Consider the following 25,032-nt stretch of genomic DNA (forward strand, 5'->3'; position numbering starts at 1 on the left):
TACAAAAATACTGAAGTATCAGAAGGATTAATAAGCAGACTTCCATCTTAACTGGTGTAGGGACCCAAAAATACGTTAACAGTGAACACCTGTTTGAGGAAACAGAGAAGATGAAAGCAAAATAGTATATCCTGGGTATTGTGTTCTCTGTCTTTGTATTTTTCTTAGCAGAATAGTCTAAGAGTTATCAGCATTTCTGCTTAGATACTGAGACTTCTTGTTAGACTGAAAGAGAAATTACAATTCTGATCAGATGTTTGAGTCCACCTGAAAAATGATGTGGTTTGTGGGGGTGCTACTGAAAGTTTAGTTGTCTTTTCTAATTACTTGTAAGCCATGAGTAAACTTACTTATGTACACTTAAGAAATTGCTCTAGTAATTTTTCACTACTGTGAAAGTTCAAAACTTACATAAAAAACTTAGGAAGTTGCTAATGTAATTTTATTTAATTTTCAGATTAAAATGTTTAAGTGACATTTTATTTCAGCAGAAGACAACCTCAGATATTCAGGAAGTTTTACTTTTCCCCCTCGTTTTATTCTAATTGAAAATTATTTTTATAAAACCTCAGAATTGCTTGTGTTAAAGAAATACCCAATATAAAGAACAAATAGGGAATATTTAAATTTGTGTGCACCACCATTTTCATGAAGCCCAGGGGAGATCCAGAGCTCTTGCTTAGATTTACTTGCAACCTGGCTATCGTAACACTGTGCAGTTAAAGATTTCTGCCCAGTATTCAAGAACATTGAAGCATGAGCATTTAGTTCAGGACTACATAGTAAGCATCTTGGTACATTTGGGATTCAGCATGCGTAGGCCTTTCCTGAGGACAGCTTTGTCACAGAGCAGGAATTTCTTTCTAAGAAGAGGAGGTTTTGCATGTTTTGCAAATACTCAATTTTGCATAATAGTCTGCTGATTAGAGCAGTCATCCAGGAAGTGACAGACCTGATTGCAAGTTCCCTCCTCAAGTGGTTCAAACCAACATCTCCAGCTTCCCAGCCATGTGTGACAATTGCTAGGCTACATAGTGTTCCAACTGGGGCATCACTCAGTCTTCCTGATGAAGCTGAATTGTTGTACAGCCAGCTGTGCCCAAATCATGTGGCCAGAAGGAGATTGCCTGTAGATTCGCGGTGAAGGCACTGAGTGGGGAAGTAGGCAGTTGGGTTCCAGTTCCTGCTGACTAATTTGATTCTTTTTTAATCTGTAATTACATGTAAAATGCAGAAATGCCCCCTGACTACCCTCTGGATTGTCTTTTAAACATTAAGTATCTCAGGTTCTGAAGTGTGTCTGAAAAGTTCTGAAAATTTTTTTATTTAAATTGAGAGCTTGCTAGTGGATTTAGACTCCCTGTACTGTAGTTTCTCAGTTGCTTTCTTACAGTTGGACTCCCTAAACTCTACGTACATCTTAAGAGCACAACTAGAATTAAATTTTTAAGGATCTCCGTGAAGATTCCTCTTATACTGCTTTTTGAGACTGCCTTGTGTGTTAAGGAAGCTTGAGTGATACCAGTGTGACACTTGAGTGAATGTTGTGGCTTGTCATCTGACTTAAAATAAAATTTCCAATTAAACAGTGATACCTAAAGCTCTAAAGTGTAAACAGGCATTGTTCCAATTACATGAGTGTCTAGATAATTTTTTTAGAGGACCAAGTTAATTTTTTTAATACCTATTTTTTCCCCGCTTCTAATGGTTAAAATGTGTTCAAGAAACATATGCTGAGAGAATATTGAATTATAGATTTCAATCTGGAACAATTTGTGGTTGTACAAACTACAGGTTTGAATGGGGTCCCAGTCTTTATTTGGTCTTTTGGATGCTGTAATATAAATATCCTGATTATTTTGTGTTGTAGTGGGAGACTTTTTTTTTCCCCCTCTAAAAATGTATTTTCCAAGGAGAACCCATGTGACCACATCAGCAAGCAGTGACAAAAGATTTTTTGTAGTTGCAATGTGATGCAGAAAGATGCTGTAATGAATACAGAACTGATTATGGGCACTGCTTGATAACATCTATTGTACTAGTAGGACTGCAATTAAAGACAGCTGGTTTACAATGTAATTTTTAAATTTAGTTTTAAATTATTTAGATTTTTATTAAAAGTTTATTCACTAGTTTATACACTACTTAACATGAAGTTTCAAATTTCATCTTTGTATGTGCAAATTATTTGATTGTAACTTGATAGATTGTTCTCAATTGTATACATTTAAAAAGGTGAGAAAGAGGAGAAGCACTAGGTATATCTTGGACATGAGTTGATTTTTACTTGAGATGAAAACTGGACTGTGAGGCTGATCGAAATGTTACCATTTTTCAAACTTTCCAACATTATAAATATGTTACTTGAATGGCAAGTAACTTCTTTTCTTGGAGACATTTGTTTGTTTATTTTTCCCCTAGGAATTTCTACGTAAAGAATTCAGTGAAGAAAATATTTTATTTTGGCAGGCCTGTGAATATTTTAACCATGTACCTGCACATGATAAAAAAGAGGTAAGTCGATGTTGTATTTCAATACATGGTGTTGCTTCTTCAAAAATTGTTACTTTTCCAGATGGTTGTAATTATTGGAGCTGCACTTGGTCTTTGTAGTATGACTTCACTAGTATAGGGCTGGAGCCTCAGTCTAATCTTCTCAGTCTCCTGAGAGTACTGTCCTAAGTTGAATACATTTGATATATTTAGGCTGCAGTGAAGTGCAGAGGTAGCTCTGTAAAAATGAGCTAAAGTATACTGGATATTGGAAAACACCTAACTGCAGTAGCCCAGCACAAGAGAGTGCAGAGCAAGTTAATTTTAACATGTCAAGGAGATGCGAGCATAAGCCTCAAGCTATTTCAGGTAGACTGCCTTCACTAACCAAGGTAATGTGTTTGTAACTAATTTAGTTCTATCTTCTGCCAGAAGCGTAGTCATGTTTGTTCACAAATTATGAGAATCTCCTTTTCATCATTTTAAGATGGTCCTACGTTGTTCAGGCAGTTTTGGTGAATTTTGAATTTTGTGCAGGTTGGCAGCAATTCTGCCTACGCCACAGCCAAATATAGTCAGGTTTAAGATGTGGAAATTATTTCATTTTGAAAGTCCCTCCTTGCTCTCTTGTGGACCACTCAGGTTTTTTCCCGCCACTTACTTCTGTCTTCGAACAGTGTATTTTCTGAACACTACCCCTAAGGACTCTTGAGCTCAGTTTGGTGTTATTTTCATTATTTCAAGAGTGTGGGTGGTTCAAAGTGAATAAGTTAAAAATAGAGCACGAATGGTTTTGTCGGTAAATATTCATGTATATGCTTACCTTTCTCTAACTTCTAGAAATGGAAGCTTAGAGGTTTTCTTTAAATAGTAACTGTTATATAGAAGGTGCAAAAGCTAAAAAATCTGTTCTGCTTTGTAAGACAACGTGATGTGCTTCCTTTCTATTACTTTCATAGTCTGAATATTTAGGTTTTATTTTGATGACGACTTTTACTGCTTAAGAAATATTTGATTAATATTTGTAATTTTAAAGGAAAACCCCTATTTATATGCCTAAACTAACAAAAGTTGTCATTTGAAAAATGCTTCTATTTCCCTTAATAGGAAACTGGAATGACTGTATTTTTTGGTAGAATATATCGATGCAAGAAAAGCCCATCTAAAGCAAACATACATTTAGCATTTCTTTTCTGTAGCTTTCTTACAGAGCTCGGGAGATCTTCACTAAGTTCTTGTGCAGCAAAGCTACAACCCCAGTTAATATTGATAGTCAGGCACAGCTGGCAGATGATATTCTCAATTCTCCACATCCAGATATGTTCAAGGAACAGCAACTTCAGGTAACCGTAGAAAACATGACTGCTGTACATTTATGTGTATTATCTTTTCCTTTGAAGTACTTTAAAATCTAGAAAATTTTCAAGTTCCACATGCTGTATATTTCAATATGTATAAAAAGACATTGAAGTCAAGATCATATATATTCTGTTAGCAGAATAGCAAAAGTTATATAACGGAAGGCTGCTTGGCTGTTTTTCTATACATTTGCATGTATGTAGAAAATTGCCATTACCTGCAAAATAATCTGAAAAATACTATTACTGAAAAGAAGGTTTAGTGCCAGTAAATAATTACATGTGTTGCAACACCATTGCATATGGTGCTTGCATATGGTTGCTTATTCTTTTCTGTAGTGGACAATTCAGTACAGAAATAGTGTCTAATTTTGGTTAAAGTGGTTTGTAAAATATGCCTGTTGCCTTAAAGGAGTCCTTCCCTTATCCTTTAATAGAACTGTCAGAGAAAGCTTGTTGAAACTGTTGGTGTCTGAAGACCTGAAGTGGATATATTATAAATAATTACTGATGTTCAGAACAGCATAGTTATGTAACAACAGAATACGCTTCATATTTTCTGTAGAATTTAAGTTTCCTCTTTTTTACTTCTAAGTAATCTCTCTGGTAACTCTCCCACCCTAACAATTTATTAGTAGAATTAATTTTGAGATCGTGTTATTTAGGAATCAAGGATATAGCTTTAACTGCATAAATGAAGCAGTTCACCATCATAATCTTTGTGCAACATCAGATTGCATGCTTTTGGCGCAGTCTGAGCAGGTGGACGTAGCATCTTCCTCCATCTGCAAAGTGGAGACAGAAAGTTAGGTCTAACTCTCTGGTCTGGTAGCTCCTAGCATTACAGCTATCCCCCATGCACAGAAGCCTGAGTCTCTGTGGGAATTAGCAACCACGACCTTTCCAGACATTTTTTCATGCATTCCTCATCTGGGCTTTGTGGAGACCATGCCTGAATTCCTCTTCATCCTCTCCCAGTTGTTTGGTGGAGTAAATGATGTTCTTATGAGTCTGATGTCTGGGCTTACGCAGGTTTTCTTCCTTCTTTGAAAATGCTGTGTGCTTCAGTTGGAGGGCTCATAAGGTGAGTGAAAATGCTGATGTGAAGTGCTGCTGTGGGTCTAATCTGAGACTGGACCCTGTCTGGACCTGACCAGTCTCAAATTGTTAGTGCCTCTGTAGTTCTGTCAGATCCACAGGCCCGTTCCTCCCACTGAAAAGTTAGGTGAAGCTGCATGAGAGTTACTTCTGCCAGAGTAAGAGGCCTTGGAGCTGGGTGTGCCAGCTGAGGTGCCAGTGGTGTATTGCCTGGCTGAAGTCACTGCCGGGTTATCAGCTCTCTCGATGGCCCTTAATATCTTGGTTTCACCGAGTGGTGGTTCTGCAGTAGGTGCGTTTGTGGCCCTGATGGGTGGCATGACCTTGAGAACAGAGAGCTGTAGGTGCGTATAGTTACTGCAGCACACCCATAGACTTTCAAACTTCAGCTCATGCTGGTGACGCCATGTTAATATTGTGAAGGCTCTGCATTTGTGGTCTTTCACAAGGTCTTCTAGATTTCAGTGCTGAACTGAACACCAGTGCAGAGTGCGTGGGTGCTGATCTCTGGTGGTCATCAGATAAGTGTTATATGTTGCTGGGGAATAGGGAGTGTTGCTGTAAGGCTGCAGTGGAGTTGCAGAAGTGTGTGTACCCAAGGTCAAGTATCTTGGAAAGCATTGCTGAGGCTGTTATCTCTCAAGCACTGCCTGTTGGGAATGCTGCTGGAAGTTGCTTTCTGTCCGTGGGCTCAAAAATTTGTCCTTGAGCCTGGTGTTAGAGGTGTTGTAATGTGACAGTGTGGATGCAGCCAAAATACCTAGTTAGGATTTCACTGTTTCTTACAGTAGAATAGGAACAAGCATTTTGAGTGTTTCTGGATGCAAGGCAGTGTAGGTCACTTGAAGATACTAAAACAAGAATAAAATAACATCTACTTCATGTAGAGTTGTGTAAATAGATGAAAGGTTTTCTACCCTTGTTTATGTGTAAAGTTCAAATTATGTTTTTATAAGAGGTGTTTCTTTCTCATTTGTAAGAATGAGAAATTGCATCGGCTAGTTTTTTTCCAAATAAGCAGAAGGCATTAACATTTGTAAATTAATATGATAATGATGCTAAATATAGGAAATCAGGGATGTTGTGTGGGCTAGCAGCATAGTAGGGCAGATGATGATCAGCTCAAGGTAAATTAGTTAAGCTATCATCACTCTGTCCAGCAAAGTTAAGAGTTTGGAATGTTTTTGCTATATTAAGTACATTTAATCTACAGGCTTCATGTCTGCAGTAACTCTTCTTATGTCTTTTAGTTCTCTGCAATATTTTCCTTTATTCTTCCTACCTAGCATAGAATAACAATTTTAGCTTCTTTTGGTCTTAGATTCTGTGAGAGGAGACAACTCTGAAAAGCTTTGGTTTTCATCCTGAAACTGTAGTAAATTTAAGGTATTAGTGTTAGCTGTGGTGTAGAATTGTGTTTTGTATTTTGAGGGCACAAATTGCATTTAGTTTAAAATACCGTGATTTGTTGAGGAGTGTAACCTCTGTAAGTTTCTTTTTCTTAAAAAATTCAAGGACTGGTGAAGTATTTTGTGGTTTTCAGTTAGCTTGAGTTTTGCATCTGTGTTGGTGTTTGCAGACTGTGCTTAACCATTTTCCCCCAATAACCTTGTATCAGCAGTGCATCTGTGAGTCCTTGAGATTGAGGCACTTTGATTTCTTGCAATTGCTTCTCCATATTTTATGCTGTCTTGGCCGTACACCACAGTATTATTCTTTGGGCTCAACAGAACTCAAGAAATGTTTCACAGCTATGTGCGTTGTATATACTCAATATTTTGTTGAACCTTGACCTGGAGACTAAGTGTGCTCTGAAACTAGTTGCCTTTTTGAATTTTGACAGCGTACCTGTAGTCAGAGAAGGATTTATTTTGCATAGCCTGAGATATTTCCCTTTGTGAGCAGTTTTTCAAGTGGGAAATCTTTGACACTTGATTCTCTTTGACACTGCTTTAAGGGCACCTCAGATTTTGTGCTGAGCTGTTTCAGCACATTAGTCTGGCAAAACTAACCCTACAACGGGTTTTTTTTCCTATATTTTACTATGCAGAAAACAGTGCATTAGAAGGCCCAGCAAACACGCCAGGTAGCATCTGAGCGAGAATGGAAATATATGGGGGGAAGGCAAGAATGTGAAGGCAGCTCTCAGTTTGAATTAGGTTTCTGTGTGACACTGCAGGATCAAGTTCTCTCTGTGTTATCTGCTGTCAGAAAAGTTTTGGACTAATACTTGTTGAGAGGGTGTCTCTGCACAATCTGAAAGATTATTTCCACCTGCAGCTGGGCCACTGTGGCTTAGTAACACACTTCCCTGAAGACTCTTGGGAATGCCGTAACGGGTTGGTAGTGCATATTTTCCTTCACTCATAGGGAGTTTGTCATGTCCAAAGAAGAAGGAATTCATACTGTTTTTTCAGGTCAAGTGAATCACTGGAGAAGATAAAAAGGTAGAAGTATGGATTCACTTAAAACTACAGGTTTGCAAAAATGGAATAAGAAATTCAAATGTTTTTTTAGCATCTAAGAAAGAACTTCTCTTCCTTTCATAAATTTTGCTTTGGCTAACTTAGCTGCAGACATTTGCTTCAGGACTGGTATAGAGGTGGTTCCTTCCTATGTAGCTGAAGATAAATGTTGGTCTTGCCTAGAGCAACCATTTTACGTAAACTGTTCTTTTTTGACGTCTTGATTTTACAGCACCTTACTTATTGAGTCTTCCAAAGACACTGCTCTGCTTTTTCTGTATGATTGGGCTTGTGAACATTGCATAATATTGTAAAGGACTCTTTGCTCCTGCATGCATCAGTAATTAACCTTGTGTATCTTGTATCATTATATACTCTTGCATATTGTGATTATATCATATTCCTGAGCTTTAGATGACAAACATCTCTTGTACATGGCTACCTCACAACCCCCTTGTGTGACTTAATCCTGTCACATACGGTGCTGATGTACTAATCTTTAAAAAAATGTTTAAAATGGCTAGCTTGCTATGCTCTTTGCATAGAATGTACAAAGGCATAAATGCAATAAAAGATGGCTATGAGGATGGTGGTGTCAAGACCCCACAGCATCTCAGCTTCTCATGTGCTTTGCACAAATCATATCATTTTTCTTTACCTGTACAAAGGGAATAAATCAGATTAGGTTTCACTTTAAATTGGTGCAGTATATTTAACCAGGTCTAAATGAACTCACACATACTGCTGTTTACAGGTTAATATCCTAAATGCTGTGGGAGTTGGCTGTTGCAAAATAGCTTCATTTTCTTAATGTGTTATTTAAGCTTATGTAACCATTATCTGTTGCATTTTAATTTCAGATATTTAACTTGATGAAGTTTGATAGCTATACTCGCTTTCTCAAGTCCCCCCTTTACCAAGAATGCATCTTAGCTGAAGTAGAAGGTCGTCCTCTTCCTGATCCTCAGCGTGTTCCCAGCAGCCCCACTTCTAAACACAGTATCAGTTCAGAGAAGTCCAATATCTCAACACCAAAAAAGGTTAGTTTTAAAACTAACTAAAGTTATCTTAAAACTGTGTTCTTAAACAATGTTTTTCAAGTTCTTTAGAAGATCAAAGATAATACATAAAAACCAGTTAGAATGTGTATTTTGTGATGCTGACAAATATAATTACCAAATCTTTATGTACTTCGGAAAATAATAATTTTTTTAATCCATACCTTTGAGTCAGATTTCTAGCTATTGACTTCCTGAATATAATTTTAAATATTTGTTGTTCAATATATGTGTAAAAATAAAAAATGAGGATAATTTCAATGCATCAGCTCAGAAATTTATTTTGATTTAATATTGGAATTAAGTTGTGATACTTGTAATGACTGTTGAGAACAGAAATTTTATCAAAAGTTATTGGAGAAGGCTTAATCTAATTTAACTCATCTTTGCAGAGGATGTTTTTTAAATTTCTTATCTGCTTCTGAGCTAAGATAATTCTTTGTAAAACAGATAACAATTGCTTAAATATTAGACCAGTAGTCTTACTGATCTTCTAACGTTATTTAGAGTTTATTTTTTTCTTCATGTAGATAATACCACCATAGTATTATGTAACTGTATGGGTAAATTATAACTTTGCATTTTTCTTGTCAATCACTACACATTAGCCTATATGCTATTATGTATTTTTATGACTAGGAACTATTTTAAGGAATACTCTAATAATCTAATGTGAATACTAGCTTGTTAAAAGCAAGTTTAGTTTAATGCCAAACATTCCTGATGTTTGTATTCTTCAGCACTAATAAATTGATTGTACTTGTAAATGTTAAGCAATACTTTGTCATTGTCTTTTAAATGCAGTTTATGTTCAAGACTAGCCTAGGAAAAATACCTGAAATACCGAAATGAAATTCTGTGTTTTAAAAGCAAGGCAAATGACCTTTCCACATTAACTTAGGCATTACTGGCGAGCTGTCGAGAGTTCGTTCATATTTGCAGGAGCTTTCCGTGGCTTGTTTCCAGCTACTCTTTTGTATGCCCTACCAAGCAGCACATTTCCATCTGTGTATATTGTTTTGGTTTCAACTGGTTTGGGTTTGGTTTTTGGGTTGGGGCGGGTTTTTTTTGGTTTTGACTGTTACTGAGGGGGATGCTGGCATATACACTTATGAGTTGGGTAAGGAAGAGAGCTAACCTGGCCGTCACACTTTTTTTTTTTGGGGGGGGGGGGGGGGGAGGGAGGGGGTGGTGAGGTGGTGGGAAGAAGTGTGGGGGGGGTTATTTTAGATAATATATTTACAACTGTGATCCAACCAAAGATTTAATTGTGTTTTGGTGATAGTTAAGTGGTAAATCAAAGTCAGGAAGATCTTTAAATGAAGAGTCAGGAGAGGAGGACACTGAGAAGAAGAAAAGGGGAACATTTTTCTCATGGTCAAGAAGTAAGAGTTTGGGAAAATCACAGAAGAGAAGAGAAAACGGTGATTATCCAAATGGTGAGTAATCACATTCCACTTTGTTTCCAAGTTGTTTCAGCAATAGATGTGACTAATCTCATTATGTTTAGTTTGTATCTAAGTGCATCCTTAGGTGTGACAGAGGGAAATGAAACTGTCAAGTCAGAAGGCCATAGCATGGCTAGTGTTACTGGAAGTTTTGTGGAAGAAGATGTACAAATAAATAGATAAAAGTATGCAAAAAATTAAATTTGGTTTTATTGACTTCCAAGAGGTTTTTTTGCTGCTTTTCAGTAGACTATGCATTTCTTTGTGCTGGCAATTGCATTCTCAAGCAGAGCACTACTATTTTTACAGTAAGATACTTTCAACTCTTTACGAAAAGTTCAGGAGCTGTACATGCAAGTAGTGCTATGGTTACAGCTATTTAAAGATTCCTTCATCTGCATTATCCTAGCTTTCTTTCTTTTATTAGTACTATACAGGTATGTTCACTTTTGAACACACTCACTACCTGTTTCCACCTTTCCTAACTAAAGTTAAAAAAAGTCAGAGTTGTGAAAACCCTTGTAATCTGCTGTTTTGTTAACTGGTTTTGAGAGTTCCCCTATGAAAGCAGCTGTACATGGTCTGTAAAGGAGGAGATGAAAGTTTTGTATTAACTCATTCCATTGAGTTAAAAATAATAGAGAAATTCCACTGAAGTGCGAAATTTGGACCTTATTCTTACTGTGGTTTCCTCTTCTCTATTTTCTAGTAAAGGCCCAGACCCACACAATATCTTTGATCATATGAATAGTTTACGTGTTCTCATTATAGTCATATGTGACTCTCACAAATCAGAGGCATTTGCTAAGATTATAGACTTAGACTTCTGAAAAGTGACTAGTAATGACTCTAGATTTTAGTTAACACCATACTTGCACTTTTAAAAATACCTAACTCCCTTCAAAATATCAAAAGAGGTAGAATATTTTTAAATTTTTAAAAACATTTTAATGTTAAAAAAAGGGGATTAGGTTCATTTTTTTAAAATATACAAGCAAGTGGGGTTATTCAGTGGTTACATAACCAAGAATAACTTGACAAATATTGTTTTGATTTCCATGCTTCAGTGCACAGATGAAAACTTGGTGTTTTTTCCTTTAATGAAAGAAATTATTTTTCTGACTAGAGGAGCTAATACTTGAAAGCTTTCTGTATCATAATAAATAATCAAAATAAGCCTTTTTACTGATTGCTGATTCTTTCCACAAACAGATTCTATTCAGTCCAATGGATTATCGTACAGACGGGAATCACAAGGCTCCATGTCATCAACCGCTAGTCTTGACTTGGTAATGGCCAGCTCTTAATAACGAAGAAGTGGGGAAGGAATGAAAACTGAGTTACTAATTTTTGAAGTAGTGTGAAGTAACCTGTTTGAAGTAACAGTTTAAGAAAGGATCTTTAGGTGATACAGTTAGCGGGCAAGATGTAATGTTAAGCAATTTTAGAATACTAGAAATATAGTAGTAGTTGTGTTCATATGTTGCTCCTTATTTTGTCCTTGTAACACAAGGATATCCTTTGCATCTTGTCTGTCTTAATTTCAGGCACCAGTAAACTTCCAGAATAAAAGTTTGCCTTTCAAAGGGAGCTACTGTAGCTCTTCATAAACAGCCTTTTCCACTTACCAGTGCTTGGAGGTTCTGTTCTGAGCAATGACATGTTAAAGCTTTCCCTCTGCTTGACCTGTATGCATGTTGTGTTAGGCTGATTTCTGTGGTACTACTGTCTTGTCATGGTTTCCTCTTCGTTTCTTTTTAAAGTTGTGAGTTTTTCTTCTTGTCATTATGATTTAACTCTGCTCCTAAAAAACTGAGAAAAGAGAGGTAGAGAATTTCATTGTGAACACTGATTTTGTCATAGTGTGTAGGAAAATAGTCAGTGAAGACACTGATTTCTAACCATCAAGTTCTACCTTCAGTGTAAAATTAATGAAATGCAAAACTAAAACAGTATTAATAATTGAACATAAATGCAATTCTTTAAATTTATTTTAACTATGTTGATATGGAGGTATATTATAAAAAAAGAAATTTTTAAAAGTTTTTTGTAGTCTTGATATCCCTTGAGTAGGCTAGATTTCTAGCAACTATGGAATTTTGCCTACACTACAAATATTGGGTAGGGAAACAAGCTTGGCAAAGTGGTGTTTATTTCTGTTTCTCTCCCATTCCAAATGATTAAGTCAGAAAGTTGCTGTGAGAACCAACAAGTTAAAAGAGAAAAAGCACAATGAATACCCTGAAAGGCTGTTGCAAACAGTGTTTTTGTAGGGTCCTTCAAAGCTATAAGTGAGCTTTTTGTTAAATTTTTGATATTTCGTAGTAGTGTTACTATTCTGTTGTTACTCTAGGATAAAAGTTAATGCTGTGGTGTATTTGTATATGTAGCATTCAGAATATGTTAAAAGAGGGAATTTTGTTGAGGGACTTGATGGTTAAAGGTGTTCCTTATTACATAAGTGTTGATTCATAATGTGTCAATGGTAATTTTTACATCAGCAGGTCATTATTGAGTATAGACAACTATTTGGAAATTTAGTAAGATTTTATTTACTACTTTACACTTTTTGATTAGGAGTTCTGTTCTACAGTTTGAGAATCTTGTAACTTGTTTTACACACTCACTTGTCTAAAACTTCATCTGTTATTGAAGTAAATTTAGATTTGTGCAGTGCTGTTTATTTTTTTCCAGGATTTAAATTTATCTGATATTTTTTATATTTGGAAGTATTTCTAAAATGTAAAGATGGTAGAAAGTACGCTTCTTGGCTTGGTTTGTTATGCGTATTCCTGATTCCCCCGTTGGATACTGACTTTTCTTTCTTTTTCCTGTCAAGTCGGAAGCCTCAAGATTACCTGCATTTGTACCAGATAAAGAGAAATCCTCCAAATATTGCTGTATAAACCTTCCGGATGGTTCATCCAGCAAAATGGCTGTTAAATCTGGATTCTCTATCAAAGAGGTGCTATCAGGGCTCTGCGAGAAACATGGCATTAACATAGCTGCAGTGGACCTTTTTTTAGTTGGAGGTGATAAGGTATTGCATATTACTGTGCCTTTTTTAAAGCCTTTTCTTACTTATTTTACTAATAAGAAGTTGCGTTCTCTCAATAGTAGTACATATCTCCTAGTTCTATCTATAGTTTCATATTGGCAGTATAGTTAATTGAAGGAGTATTTTAGTGAAACTAGAACTGGTACACTACTGTGGGTGGTTGTGGTATCTACATTACAGAAAGCAGAAGAGAGCTTATGACAAGGATTTTCTTATAAAATAAGTTAATTTAGGTGTCTAGTCCATGTAGTTTTTCCAGGGAAATGGTTAGCTTGTGCTTAATGTTAAGTATCCACAATGAAAACAAATGTGTTGTGGTAGGTGGTACTTCATTAAAGTAAACAAACATAATGACATTCAGTTCTTCAAAGATGAATGAGATTGATTCATGTTAGAATGAAGGTACATGTTTTAATATTGAGGAAAATTCCCAAGACAGCAGTCTGTGTAGGCGGGTGGTGGTGGTGCTGATGGCTCTTATTCCAACAGGAGTTGGAACTCCACTTATTCAAGGAGATACTGTGGATGTGAAACATTTATTGTCATAAACTTGTGCTTATTATCAATCTAGATAAATACAGTGACAAAAATAAACACATTTGCATAGTTATGTGCCTGGTTTTTTACATATTTTAAAGATTGTTAACTTGCTGTATTTTCTAATGCATCATTGTATGTAATAATTTATTTTAAGTTGGAGGACCTAGACTTGTTTTAAAACACTGAGTTCCTGAATACCTGCTGACTCCAGTGGAAGCTGAAGTTCGGTCATTGTCTCACAACTAGCCAAAATAAAATACACTTTAATAATGTTGAATAATGCAAATGGATATCCAGTAGGATGCATAAAACCTAATGAATAATTTTCTGAAGTATCTGAGAATCTTTTTTAACCATTAAGCCATTCTTTTTTACATATTTTAAATTAATTTGCTCTCTGTTCTTTTGTTCCTGACATGTTCTGCAGCCACTTGTATTGCACCAAGACAGTAGCATCCTGGAGTCTCGGGACCTACGTTTAGAAAAACGCACTTTATTTCGGTAAGAGTCAAAAATACTATTTTCCTCTGGCATTCTGCACCCCATTTTCTATTTTACTTTTTGTAAGTGCACTGAAGTATATTGTCAGTTACCTGTGCAGCAAAACAGTAGTTAATGCAGAAACGAACTTTTCTGAATCCAGTAAAAAATCCAGTTAGCCATGCAATGCAACATCATAGTATGTAATCCAGAATCCAACATAAGGGGATCTAAGGTTCCTATTCGTTGTTACTTAAATTAAAGATTAAATGGATGTATTTATTGATTAAATGTTCCCATTCAGTTACATCTGTAATTGTGTGCCTAACTGGCAGATTACAGTAAGACTAATAGTATAAATATAAATTCATGTGAATATAGATTTATAACTCTGCATCTTAAATGAGTCAATGTTATTAATATGGGTACAATATAAATCGGTATATTGTATATTCAGTATTACATAATATTACTGTATAGTATACAGTTTTTTTCAAAATAGTCTGCTTCTATTTTTTCCAAAATGCCAGAAAATGTTTTAATGTTTAATGTAAAAATGTTGGATTCTAAAAATCCAAACTAGTGCTATGAAAACTCCTGAAATAGTTATTTCAGGGAAAAGTCATGAATTAGAATGCTTGCGTTACATTATTGAGTTGCGCTTTTGAAGTGAATAAAACTTTTGTCAGGCATGCTTCATTTTGGCTTTATATTACTTTTCTTTAGGAAGCAGGGCTAGTTTCTATTTAAGGGTACTTTAGATTAATGAATATGGTATAGCATATTCAATTTTTAAATTGAGGTTCAGCAGTCTTTTATTAGGTGTGAGTTTGTAGAGTTTCCAAATCAAAAAGGAACTTTAAGCAGGCAGTACCGTATGTTACTTGTGTGTTAATTAAAATGTAGAAATGTTCTACGCTATTTCCTGCTGTGGGTAGACTCTGTGTAAGCAAAATCACTGAAATATTTGTAATATTTTTAGACATAAGGCAAATACTATGTTGATGTACTTGGTTACCTGAATGTCTGCCACTTTGTGTCAAATACCGGTTAATGAGTAAAACTGATCATTTCTATTTAGTAGCCGTTGTGTTCAAAGAAAATAGGAAAGGCAGAGTTTCAGTTATTCAGGTTTCTTGAGAAAGGGAAAAGTCAGTAAGACTAAACATCATTTAAGTAATGCGAGTAATACCCCATGGCAGGGGGGTTGGAAATACATCGTATTTAAGGTCCTTTGCAACCCAAATCATTCTATGACTTTTGTGTGAGAGAGAAGGTGGTGTTGACATTTGATTGTGACTGGCAAAATCACTAATAATTTTAATTTATTTTTTTTATAATGTGCATTTCTTCTGATAGTTTTGTTTGTAATAAGCCTGCTGTTGTTATCATACTATAGTGCCATTATAGTCAAATGTGGCTGTTACGGAGGAATCCATGCATAGATGAAGAGCATTTAAAAAAAAAACCCCAAACTAGGCACAGTTCTGTGCAGGGAAGTAGGCATACATACAATAGTTCTTTGGGATTTATATTTTTTTTTCTTATTTCATTATCTTTTTGCTGTGATGAAATGATATAAAATTGCATAATATACTGTGAAGAGGGCTGTCTTTAAATTCCAGCTGAATTACTTTTACAGCTTTTGCATATAAGCTTCTCTTACAGCAATTTTTTGTGATATGGTGGCATCTAGCTAGAAGTTACCCTCATCTGGAATTCCATTGTCTTTGTTCCTATGCTTAAAAATAAAAACTCCTGTCCAAGCCCATCTCAAGTAATTGAATAGGACATTGTAAGTCTCTCCTGTGGATGTGGGAAGAAATACTTTTCCTACATCCAAGGCTATAGTACAGACATGAAGTCACTTTGGAAGCACCCCTGGACCAAAATGGTCAGAGCAATCTCACTGCAAAGGTGAAAGCGCTATGGAACATATCTAATTGATCTGAGGATCACCATGCAATTACGTTGCATGTGAAACAGTAGAAGTTATATTTGTATTAGAAGTGCTGTATATATTCAGGTTAGGATGCATTGGTGCTAGTGAAGTTTCAAGGTCACTAGCTAGTATAACTACAGTACTAGTAAACTAGTATAACTTTGCTCTAGATTCGATGTTATATATTTTGTACATCTTTTTTTATTGGAATATTTCATACTTAATGTTACAATTGATATATTTCAGGCTGGATCTTGTTCCAATCAATCGATCAGTTGGTTTGAAGGCTAAACCCACCAAACCAGTAACAGAGGTCTTAAGGCCTGTGGTTGCAAAATATGGTTTAAATCTTAACGAACTTGTGGCAAGACTAGTAAGTATCTTTTGATGTAATTCAAACTGCAGTATTTTTTGTCTGGAGAAGATCACGTGATAGTCCATGAAATTATTCTTATTATTATAATTAGGCATTAAAATCTGTATTTATAGACTATGTGTCGAGATTGAAATGCATAGTATTCATAACCATTACACTTAATTGTAAGTACTTGAAAGCTTTAGTTGACATCTGTTTCATATTCTCCTTCAGAATAAATCCAACATCCTAAATAATAGAGCCTGAACTTAGCTTCTTCCAGAGCTCAACTTTTCCCATTATTACCCAGGGAAAGTTGATTTGGATTAGGTAAAGCTATTACTGTTCCAGTACCCTGGGAATCATTAAAGTTACTTCAAATCCCCTTACAGAAAATTTATGTGGAAGCAGACTGATTTAACTTCTCTACTACTAAACACTTGGCTAGCATTTTCTGTGTTCTATTGCAATGGAATATCAAGGAATGGAAGGTTACTTTTGTGGTATTTCTAGAATGTATACCATCTTGGCTGAACCAGTCCATGTTTTTAGAATAACTGTTGGTATAAAGATAACTTCATTTAATGAAATTACAAAATTAACAAATTACAACCAGTTTAGGATGCGAAATAATTTCAGGTTTTGTCTGAAAAATATGATTTGCTGAACATACACTCTAATGGTCCTAGAATATTTGTGAATGCTTGCAAAGTGGATTATTTTATTTCCTTATATCATCTTTCCCCCAATACTGTTCTTATCACATAAATGGGTTACACTCATTGTAATCAAGGTAGTTTTACACAAATGGAATAAACATTTTTTTTAGAGGGTAGATATATTGAGACTACACTGAAACAGAAATGCTTTGCTCATTTTCTTTCTAAAAATGTCAGACTGCTTAAATTTGTTCTGAAAACAGCTTTTTCTCTATTATATACAAACTGTGATCCGACTTTAGAGTGGTGAGCAAGAACCACTTGATCTTGGTGTCCCCATATCTAATCTGGACGGTCAGCGGGTTGTTCTAGATGAAAAAGAGCCAACGAAGGGTAGAGGTAAGTTGGCATAAAAGCTTTTATTTATGATGTCAAGTCAGTTTCATAAACCCTGACTTCAATTGGTTTCTTCTGTTGATGAAAAGTGAGGTAAATGTGATTAAATTTAGATATGTCATACGTAGCATATATTCTTTTTACCTAAAAAGGCATGCCATTTCTCAAGATTGGAGATTAATTTGATCTGTTGATAGCAAGTACTTTTCTGTAGCTGTCAGAAATTTTGCACTAGTAATATCTGAATATTTTACTTGCAGTCAGCTGTAAATACACATGCACATATAGGGACATAGTGCCTAGTAACAATAATGAGAATAAAATGCCAAATAACCTCTGTGAATTTGGCAATTAATTCATAGGAGACATTCTGTATAAGTAAAGCAGATGCAGTTTGTGCAGCAGCTATATATACTGCTATGATAACCCCCTTTTAACATGAGAAATCAGCAGAGCCTACATCTCCAGTTTTAAGTGGTCATTTCTGGAAATAATACTAAAAAGGATGTAACTTGTGATTTCCCTAGACAAAATAATTTGAAAAATAGAAATTGATCAACTGAACAGCTGACAATCTTTTGGCACAATTAACATGCTAGATTAATGTGAGCAGCCTTGAGAGTACATATCTGGTATAACTAGGAGACCTTTTTATAACTTTGTTTTAAAATTGAAAGTAGATGTGGTTAAATTATATATTTTTATATATATGTGTGTGTGTGTGTATAAAATAAAGTAGAGCAGAGATCATCTTTGAGAAAGAACTAGGAGAATAAAGGTGGAGGGATTTATTGAGGAGAATCAGATTTGCCATTTTTTTCTAGGAAACAACCAGTAGTCATTTTGAAAAGGATATAGATCTAAATATTGTCACAGATAGTCAGATGAAAGACTACAAGTACAACTAATCCTATGTGCTGCCAGCTGCTACAAAAGCCTAAATCATAGAGGATCATTCTAGCAGTAGGCTGGTTTGGTGGCAATATACCAGTGAAAGAGGGCCATGATTCCATGTTTGCAGCTCCGTCTTTGATTAGTCTATTTACTATAGCCAGATGTAGTTTGAATGAGCCATTTAGTTACTTCGAAGTAGACAAGGAAGGAATGGCAATATTTAGAAAACAATTGATGCATGGAACAGGTTGGAAAAGATTCAACATGACCTTTCAATGGTCTTTTCTGCTGAATTTTTTTTCTTGTTTAAATTATAAATTTGAGAATTACAAACTGAATTATTAGCTGAGATTTTAAAAGCTATTGGATATAAATTAACTGAAAATTTAGAATTGGGTGAAACTTTAGCATCTTTAAACTTTGAAAGTATTGCCAGTATCAGGAAAACTTGGGGGTAAGAGGGGGATTCTAGTAGGTCTTGACTGAAAAGTGTCAGGGATGTCAACTGTGATCCCTTCTTATTTTCTGAGTATATCTTTGAGAAATTTTAAAGTAAAAAAAATCTGTTTGTCACTTAAGTATTACTCCTTTGGGAAATTATGCATCTGTAGTTATAGAAGGTGTATGTTTATGTTCAGTGTTTACAGATAAACAAAAAGGTGCATCAGTAAAACAGAGTGCAACTGTAACTACTTCAAGAAATCAAGTATCTACTGTAAGTCTTCTGTAATGATTTTTGTCCTTTAGATCATCTTTTGTTTCCTTCTGGAATTCTGTACTAAAAGCTGCATTCATCCATGGTTTTGAATCAGCCAAATGGTGTAACTAGAATGGGTATAGCTATAATTAATCTGATATATTTCCACTGCCAACAGCATTTTTTTGTGACAAGTTTGTCATCATGATGAATCAAATAGCTCTTTCGCTGTGTTGTATTTGTTTCATGTCTCATTGGCTTATCTGTATTTGAAAATTATTAGATTACTCAACGGCCCTTTCTGTTAAGCGAGTTCTTCAGAGTAAACAGTATTATATTTGTTTATACATTTTTGGGAACTACTATGGCAAATGTTCTTTGCCAATAATCAAGATTAAACTAAAACATTTGTTGTGGTGGTGTTAGAGAAATGTGTTTTCAAAATAACTTTTTGATTCACTTAGATGGTGTAATGTACACAATGATATAGCCTAAATGTAAGTAGTACCTTAACTTTCCTTCTAATGCAGGGAGAGGGAAGAACTCTAGGAAAGTCTAATTCTATCAAAATGAAAGGCGAAAATGGAAAAAATGCTAGGGAAGTCCGGCTGTCAAAGAGAGAAGACTCTATTGCAAAGATTGGGAAAAAAAAATGTCAGAAAATAAATTTGGATGAAGCAGAGGGTATGTGAACTTTATAGTTGACGTATTAACATAAGTAGTCTTAGAAAAATGAGAATTTTGTGTCTGTGTAGGAAAAGTTACTGTGTGTTTAATACTGTATTGTGAAAGTCATAGTCATAATCCTTACATGTTTGTTTGATACTGTGTTTGAATTGTGAAGTTTTTGAAGCTGAAGGTAAAATTTTAACATTGCCTATAGATAGATGGTAGGTGCCTAGTGGGATTTTCAAAACTGAAATGTACCTAATTCTGGTAAAATAGAAAGGAATTAGTTAACTCAGTTGCAGTTGAATATCCCATTCGATACCCTTTGCAAGCCATGTAGAAGCTTGCCTTTCTATTCACCTTTATGTAAGAGTCTTCAGCTCATGAAAGGCATTCTGTACAATGATGTAGACCCTAACTTACTCAGGTAAGAACTTTTGAAAATTCTTTCCTAAAGTCTGTAACAGTCAGGGTAGTACAGTCTGATGACTCTAGAGGAGCTGTGATGGGCAAGAGTAAAAGCTTCGTTTACATTCAGTAGCTGCTCTGAAAAGGTGGATAGAAATCAAAATAAGCAAAGAAGTTATTGATCATCTTGTATATTGAGTCCTATTTTCACCTTCAGTTACATTTTAATAGTTTTGGTGATACCATTGGAAAAGAACTCTTAAGAGAATTTGCTTTCTTGCAGAAAGATGTCCATGGGAGAAAGAGGGATAAGAACAACATAGCAGTAGAAGTATTGACATAATACCACCCTCTGCCCTGTGGCATTAATGGCAGCAATGACCTGTCTTGTCAGCCCTACACACTCCTCCCTATTTTCCCAAGCAGAAAAAAAATCAGAGGACATATTTTACCCACAGATGAAAATTTACTGCTGATGTTACTTAATATGCGTATCCAAACCTGGTTATGCGCAGTTATACAGCAAATGAATGTTTATCTGTGAATAAATGTCCACTGCCTGGAATTGAAAAAAATGCTGTGGCTAAAACTTTTATTGCAAAATATATGTTTGTTAATATAAGTGTTATTACAACATATTAGTGCATTTTAAATTATTTTCTGTTGCTTACTATTTTGTTAAGTTGTTTTCCATATTTTAATATTTTCATTTTTCTTCCTAGGGCTGAGTAAAACATTAACATAATTTGAAAACTTCAGAATTCGAGGCTTTCACATTTTATATTGAATTTTGTGAAATTTGTCCAAGTTTGGAAAATACGTACCAAATGTTGTAGACTGTTTTTTAATGAAAAAACAACTGTTCTATGAAGTTTGAATTTTCAGAAAGGAACATTTTTGTATGACGTATATTAGAAATGTTGCATGTTTTAATATACATACTGCTATTTTGCAAAACTTTGGCAATAAGAAGCATTTTGAAGCTTCCATCTTGGCTACATTCAAATTTTATGGCATTTGACAAAGCATGTTAAAAAGTAATTTTTACAATTGCATTGCAAAGCCTGCCAAATATGAATAGAGGATTAGGAATAAGGTCGTACAAGTGTATGACTTCGTTTTATGCTAAGTTAAAACTGATACTAACATTCTGTGCTTTATTTTGTAATGGCTTTTGCTTCAAACAGTATTTATAAGCTGGGTTGAAACTATTGTTTTTAAGGGATCTGTTGGAGATAGCCTTTTTAAGCATCTTTAATATTCCATAGTTTCAATGCTCTCTTCTTGAAAAATTAGGACATGCAGAGACGCTATATTAAAAATTACATATTTTTATATCTATATGTTTTGTACCAAAGAGTTTGTTTATTGTTGTGATGCTTCTTTTTTGAGGAGTGGTATAATTCTTGGCTTATAATTGATCAGTTTCTTGTTGCCAAGTTTTGAGACTTTCTAGAACAGTGGTGATTTACTATGAGTATTTTTTATATATAGAAAGATATTAAACTGTTCGACGTGATTAAGGATGTGATTAGAAAATCACTTCTAATTGTGTTGAAAACTATAAGAAAGCTGCCCCATCGCTTTTAGTAATGGCTCTTTTGATGGTTATTGACTACCTATATGCTAGTGATTCATTGCAGCGCAAAATAAAATGGGGTTCCTTAAATCATTATCTGATCATGCCCTGTGATGATAAACCCTGGATTAAAACTACACCATTAATTGAATTTAAACTGTTGATAAAATACTAAAGTGAGAGAAATTCAGTATAACAAGAAAGTTTGCAACATTTTGAACTTTCAAATGGCATGAGTACTTTTGAGTTAAGACGGGTAAAACCCAACCAGAATATAAAAAAGTTCACCCATTGTCAGTAAGACCAGAGCCTTGTTTTGTATAAAGAATTAAATCCTGTGTATGTGTGTACGGATTTATTAACTGCATAAAATAGAAGTTGTGTTCAAGGCTCAGTGAATTGCAGCTGTTCTAAACTGCAAAACTCTTACAATAGCAATCCTGATGGTCTTAATTATAGTGATGCTAGTGAACATTGCTGCAATTGAAAAAGTTCCTAATTAACGTGGGATCTTATTTCAAGGCAGCATTGAAAGAATTGAAGATCTTCATGGAAAATAAATGTGCTGAAAATTTAAGTTTTAATGACATTACACTTTCTGACAAAAACTTGTCAATTTTGGGTTTTTTCCCAATAGAATTTTTTGAACTCATATCCAAAGCTCAAAGTAACAGAGCAGATGACCAGCGTGGACTGCTAAGGAAAGAAGACCTTATTCTTCCTGACTTCCTTCGTTTACCGCCCTCTGGACCAGAACCATCTTCATCTACTTCTGCAGGCCCTAAAGGCTTCAACAAGCAAGTTTCAAAAAATGATGGCAAGGATGGATGTACGTCCCCAAGTGGAAAACAGGAGTCCATACAAAACTTTAATGAAAATTTGGTGAAGAAAGTGGGTTACTCGGAAAGTAAACATAAATCTGCTTTGACAGCACTCCACAGTCAGAAGACTTTCAGTGTTCCTTTTAATACTGCATTGTCTCCAATTCCGCATGCACAGGACAACAATGCAACAATATGGAAAAGGCAGTCAAGAGAGTTACAAGCTGAAGGCATACAGATGGTAGACGATGAGAATGTGGGAGACTTGACTCTTGTGGCTGAAGGAGATATTAGTAGCCCTAACAGCACTTTGCTGCCGCCGCCGCCGCCAACACCACCATCAGACATCAGTAAACTCACAGAAGCCAACTATCCACCCCCAACTCCTTTTGCAGGTAATCAGGAAAAATCTGGATATCAAAGATCCAATTCAGGTATTTCTAGATTTTAATAGTCTTTCCTTTTATGTAAAACTACTTTTCCTTGACACTGTTAATCAGCGTTTGGCACCCATTAAAACAAGAAAGAAAATTCGCTCTGCACCTTAATTTTTTTACCAAAAAAAGAAATAAAATATTTTCATTGCCTTAGTCTGTGCTAACTGTAATAATTCTGGTTGCCTTTAGCAATGTACTTTTGTTTGGATTTGGCATGTGGCCAGAAATGGACACATGCAGACAAACCTTTAAAATACATCCATGTGCTGTAATTATCTCATTCTTTACCCTACAAAGTAGGGTACAAAACAGGGTATCAGCATTTTGAGCTCCATAGCACTGTTGCGTTCCAGATTTTCAGATCCATTTGTCATAATGAGATATGTGATTAGGGTTTGGTAGTTTTAAGTCTTTAGCAGGAACCCTAATTATGTATTGAAAATTGCAGTACCATTTAGGTTTAAAATTTGAAATGGATAGACCTTAATTTAAAAAGTATTTCTCTAATAAATTAGATATTTGTGATTAAAAAATGTTACAGTGTTTTTTTAACCCATACTTTGCTACACAGAGAAATAGATTGCATCTATCACACTTTCTCCCAGAGTATTCACATGTGAAATAGCTCTTTCTATTAGATAATTTTAAAGAAAATATGTAATCTTTTTTTAGGCTGTAAGTTTCATGGTCTAGCAATATCACAGAGCAATATTAGCCCAAGGCTGAAGTATGGAATTTCTTTATAAACACGGACTCTAATAATAATTGCTATTACCAGAAACAAGAGTTTGAAGACAATGGGTGTTGCAACATTGACATTTTACAGTCATTGTACTGTACATTTTAATGTAAAATATAAGAAGAGGTATCTATGTGCTACATTTATTTTTGATGTTTCACAAACATATGGTGCCATAATTTGTATGATCACATTTCTTTGTGATGTGGGAATATACATTTTAATTATTTATCTTTTTACACAGAGTATTTGATACTGTTCTTTATCTGTATGGTTGATGATTTGTAAATACTTCTTTGGTTGTTGGATGCTTATAAATGGCAATGCAAGTTATTTCATCCTCTTGGTATTTTAAAAACAAATTCCTTTATTCGTAGTATTTGAGAAATGTTCTATAAGCGCTACCACTTAATTTCTGAAACTGAGTATTGAACAGACTTGTAACCAGTGCCTACGAATAACACAACCACAAAATGTACTTCAGATGTGTTGATGTGTATATGCATAGATTTGTGTTGGTGTCTTTCTGATATGACAAGTGTACAACATGGGTATCAATTTGCATATTTTTCAGTGAGAACTGTTAAAAAAAACCATTTGCACTTAAAAAAACTTCATGAATTTACAGTATTTTAATGCATGCCATACATTTCTGTGTAACCACTGAACTGTAGCTTTCCCTTTTCCCACTTTCTACTTTTTACTTTGTAGAAATCTTTGTGTAGTTTTCATGTGTATTTTGTATCTTTGTTCTCTCAGGAGTAATAAATTCTAGACCTAGTTACGCAAACTGGTTTTAAGCTTTGATTTTCTTCATTATTTAAAAACAGTTCTTTCAGTCCTGGACTAAGAATTCTGATTGAAATTTTCTTCTGATAACAAACAGATTAATAGATACGAACTCGGAATTGTCTTGAGACAAAGGTGACAAACTTATTTGTTAATAATTAGATATCAAAGGGCAGATGCTGTCTTGAGATGCTGATGGGTCACATGTGAAATCCATAGCATTGACATGTGTACCAGAAGGCAGATAAGACAGGAGATTTCTTTTAAATTGGTCATAATGGGAACTCCTGAAAGGAGAGTCTCTTCTGTCTTTGGGTTGTTGGGCTAAACTTTATATTCATTACTTTCCTTCTTGTTTTAATCTAAAGACATTCTTCCCTGGTCTTGAAGAAATGAGCTGGCGATCTCAGTTCATTTGATGTGGAGTAACCAATATAACAAGCTCTTTTATTTGGTAGTCTTGGGTAGGAAATTAAGGGTTGGATGGGTGTTGGAGACTGCACTATGCTTTTCATTCTTAAAGATGGGTCCTACATAACAGTACGCTGTAGCCTAATTGAAAAACAAAAGCAAAAACAAACTGCAGAGAGGCTTGTCGTGCTGTTACCTAGGTCTCATTGTATTCTGGGGGCTGAAAATGTAGTTTTTC

The 25,032-nt window shown here is 35.0% G+C and overlaps 1 protein-coding gene across 3 annotated transcripts in view; it reads left to right on the forward strand.

Annotated features, from left to right (window-relative positions):
* RGS12 (regulator of G protein signaling 12) overlaps positions 1-25,032 on the forward strand; it is an 87,931-nt gene that overhangs the window by 53,220 nt on the left and 9,679 nt on the right. Inside the window, exons 6-17 of one of the 3 annotated variants that reach the window (XM_040593014.1) lie at positions 2,422-2,514; positions 3,693-3,836; positions 8,275-8,454; positions 9,758-9,911; positions 11,133-11,209; positions 12,760-12,960; positions 13,946-14,019; positions 16,187-16,313; positions 17,257-17,353; positions 18,883-18,959; positions 19,472-19,625; positions 22,235-22,852. In XM_040593014.1, coding sequence (XP_040448948.1) covers positions 2,422-2,514; positions 3,693-3,836; positions 8,275-8,454; positions 9,758-9,911; positions 11,133-11,209; positions 12,760-12,960; positions 13,946-14,019; positions 16,187-16,313; positions 17,257-17,353; positions 18,883-18,959; positions 19,472-19,625; positions 22,235-22,852 — 1,996 coding nt within the window. Of the gene's footprint in view, positions 1-2,421; positions 2,515-3,692; positions 3,837-8,274; positions 8,455-9,757; positions 9,912-11,132; positions 11,210-12,759; positions 12,961-13,945; positions 14,020-16,186; positions 16,314-17,256; positions 17,354-18,882; positions 18,960-19,471; positions 19,626-22,234; positions 24,385-25,032 lie in introns of those variants that run through there. The other 2 variants (XM_040593016.1, XM_040593027.1) reach the window with 2 other exon arrangements.

Source organism: Falco naumanni, chromosome 1 (assembly GCF_017639655.2).
Source record: "Falco naumanni isolate bFalNau1 chromosome 1, bFalNau1.pat, whole genome shotgun sequence".
In the NCBI taxonomy this organism is placed as follows: domain Eukaryota; kingdom Metazoa; phylum Chordata; class Aves; order Falconiformes; family Falconidae; genus Falco; species Falco naumanni.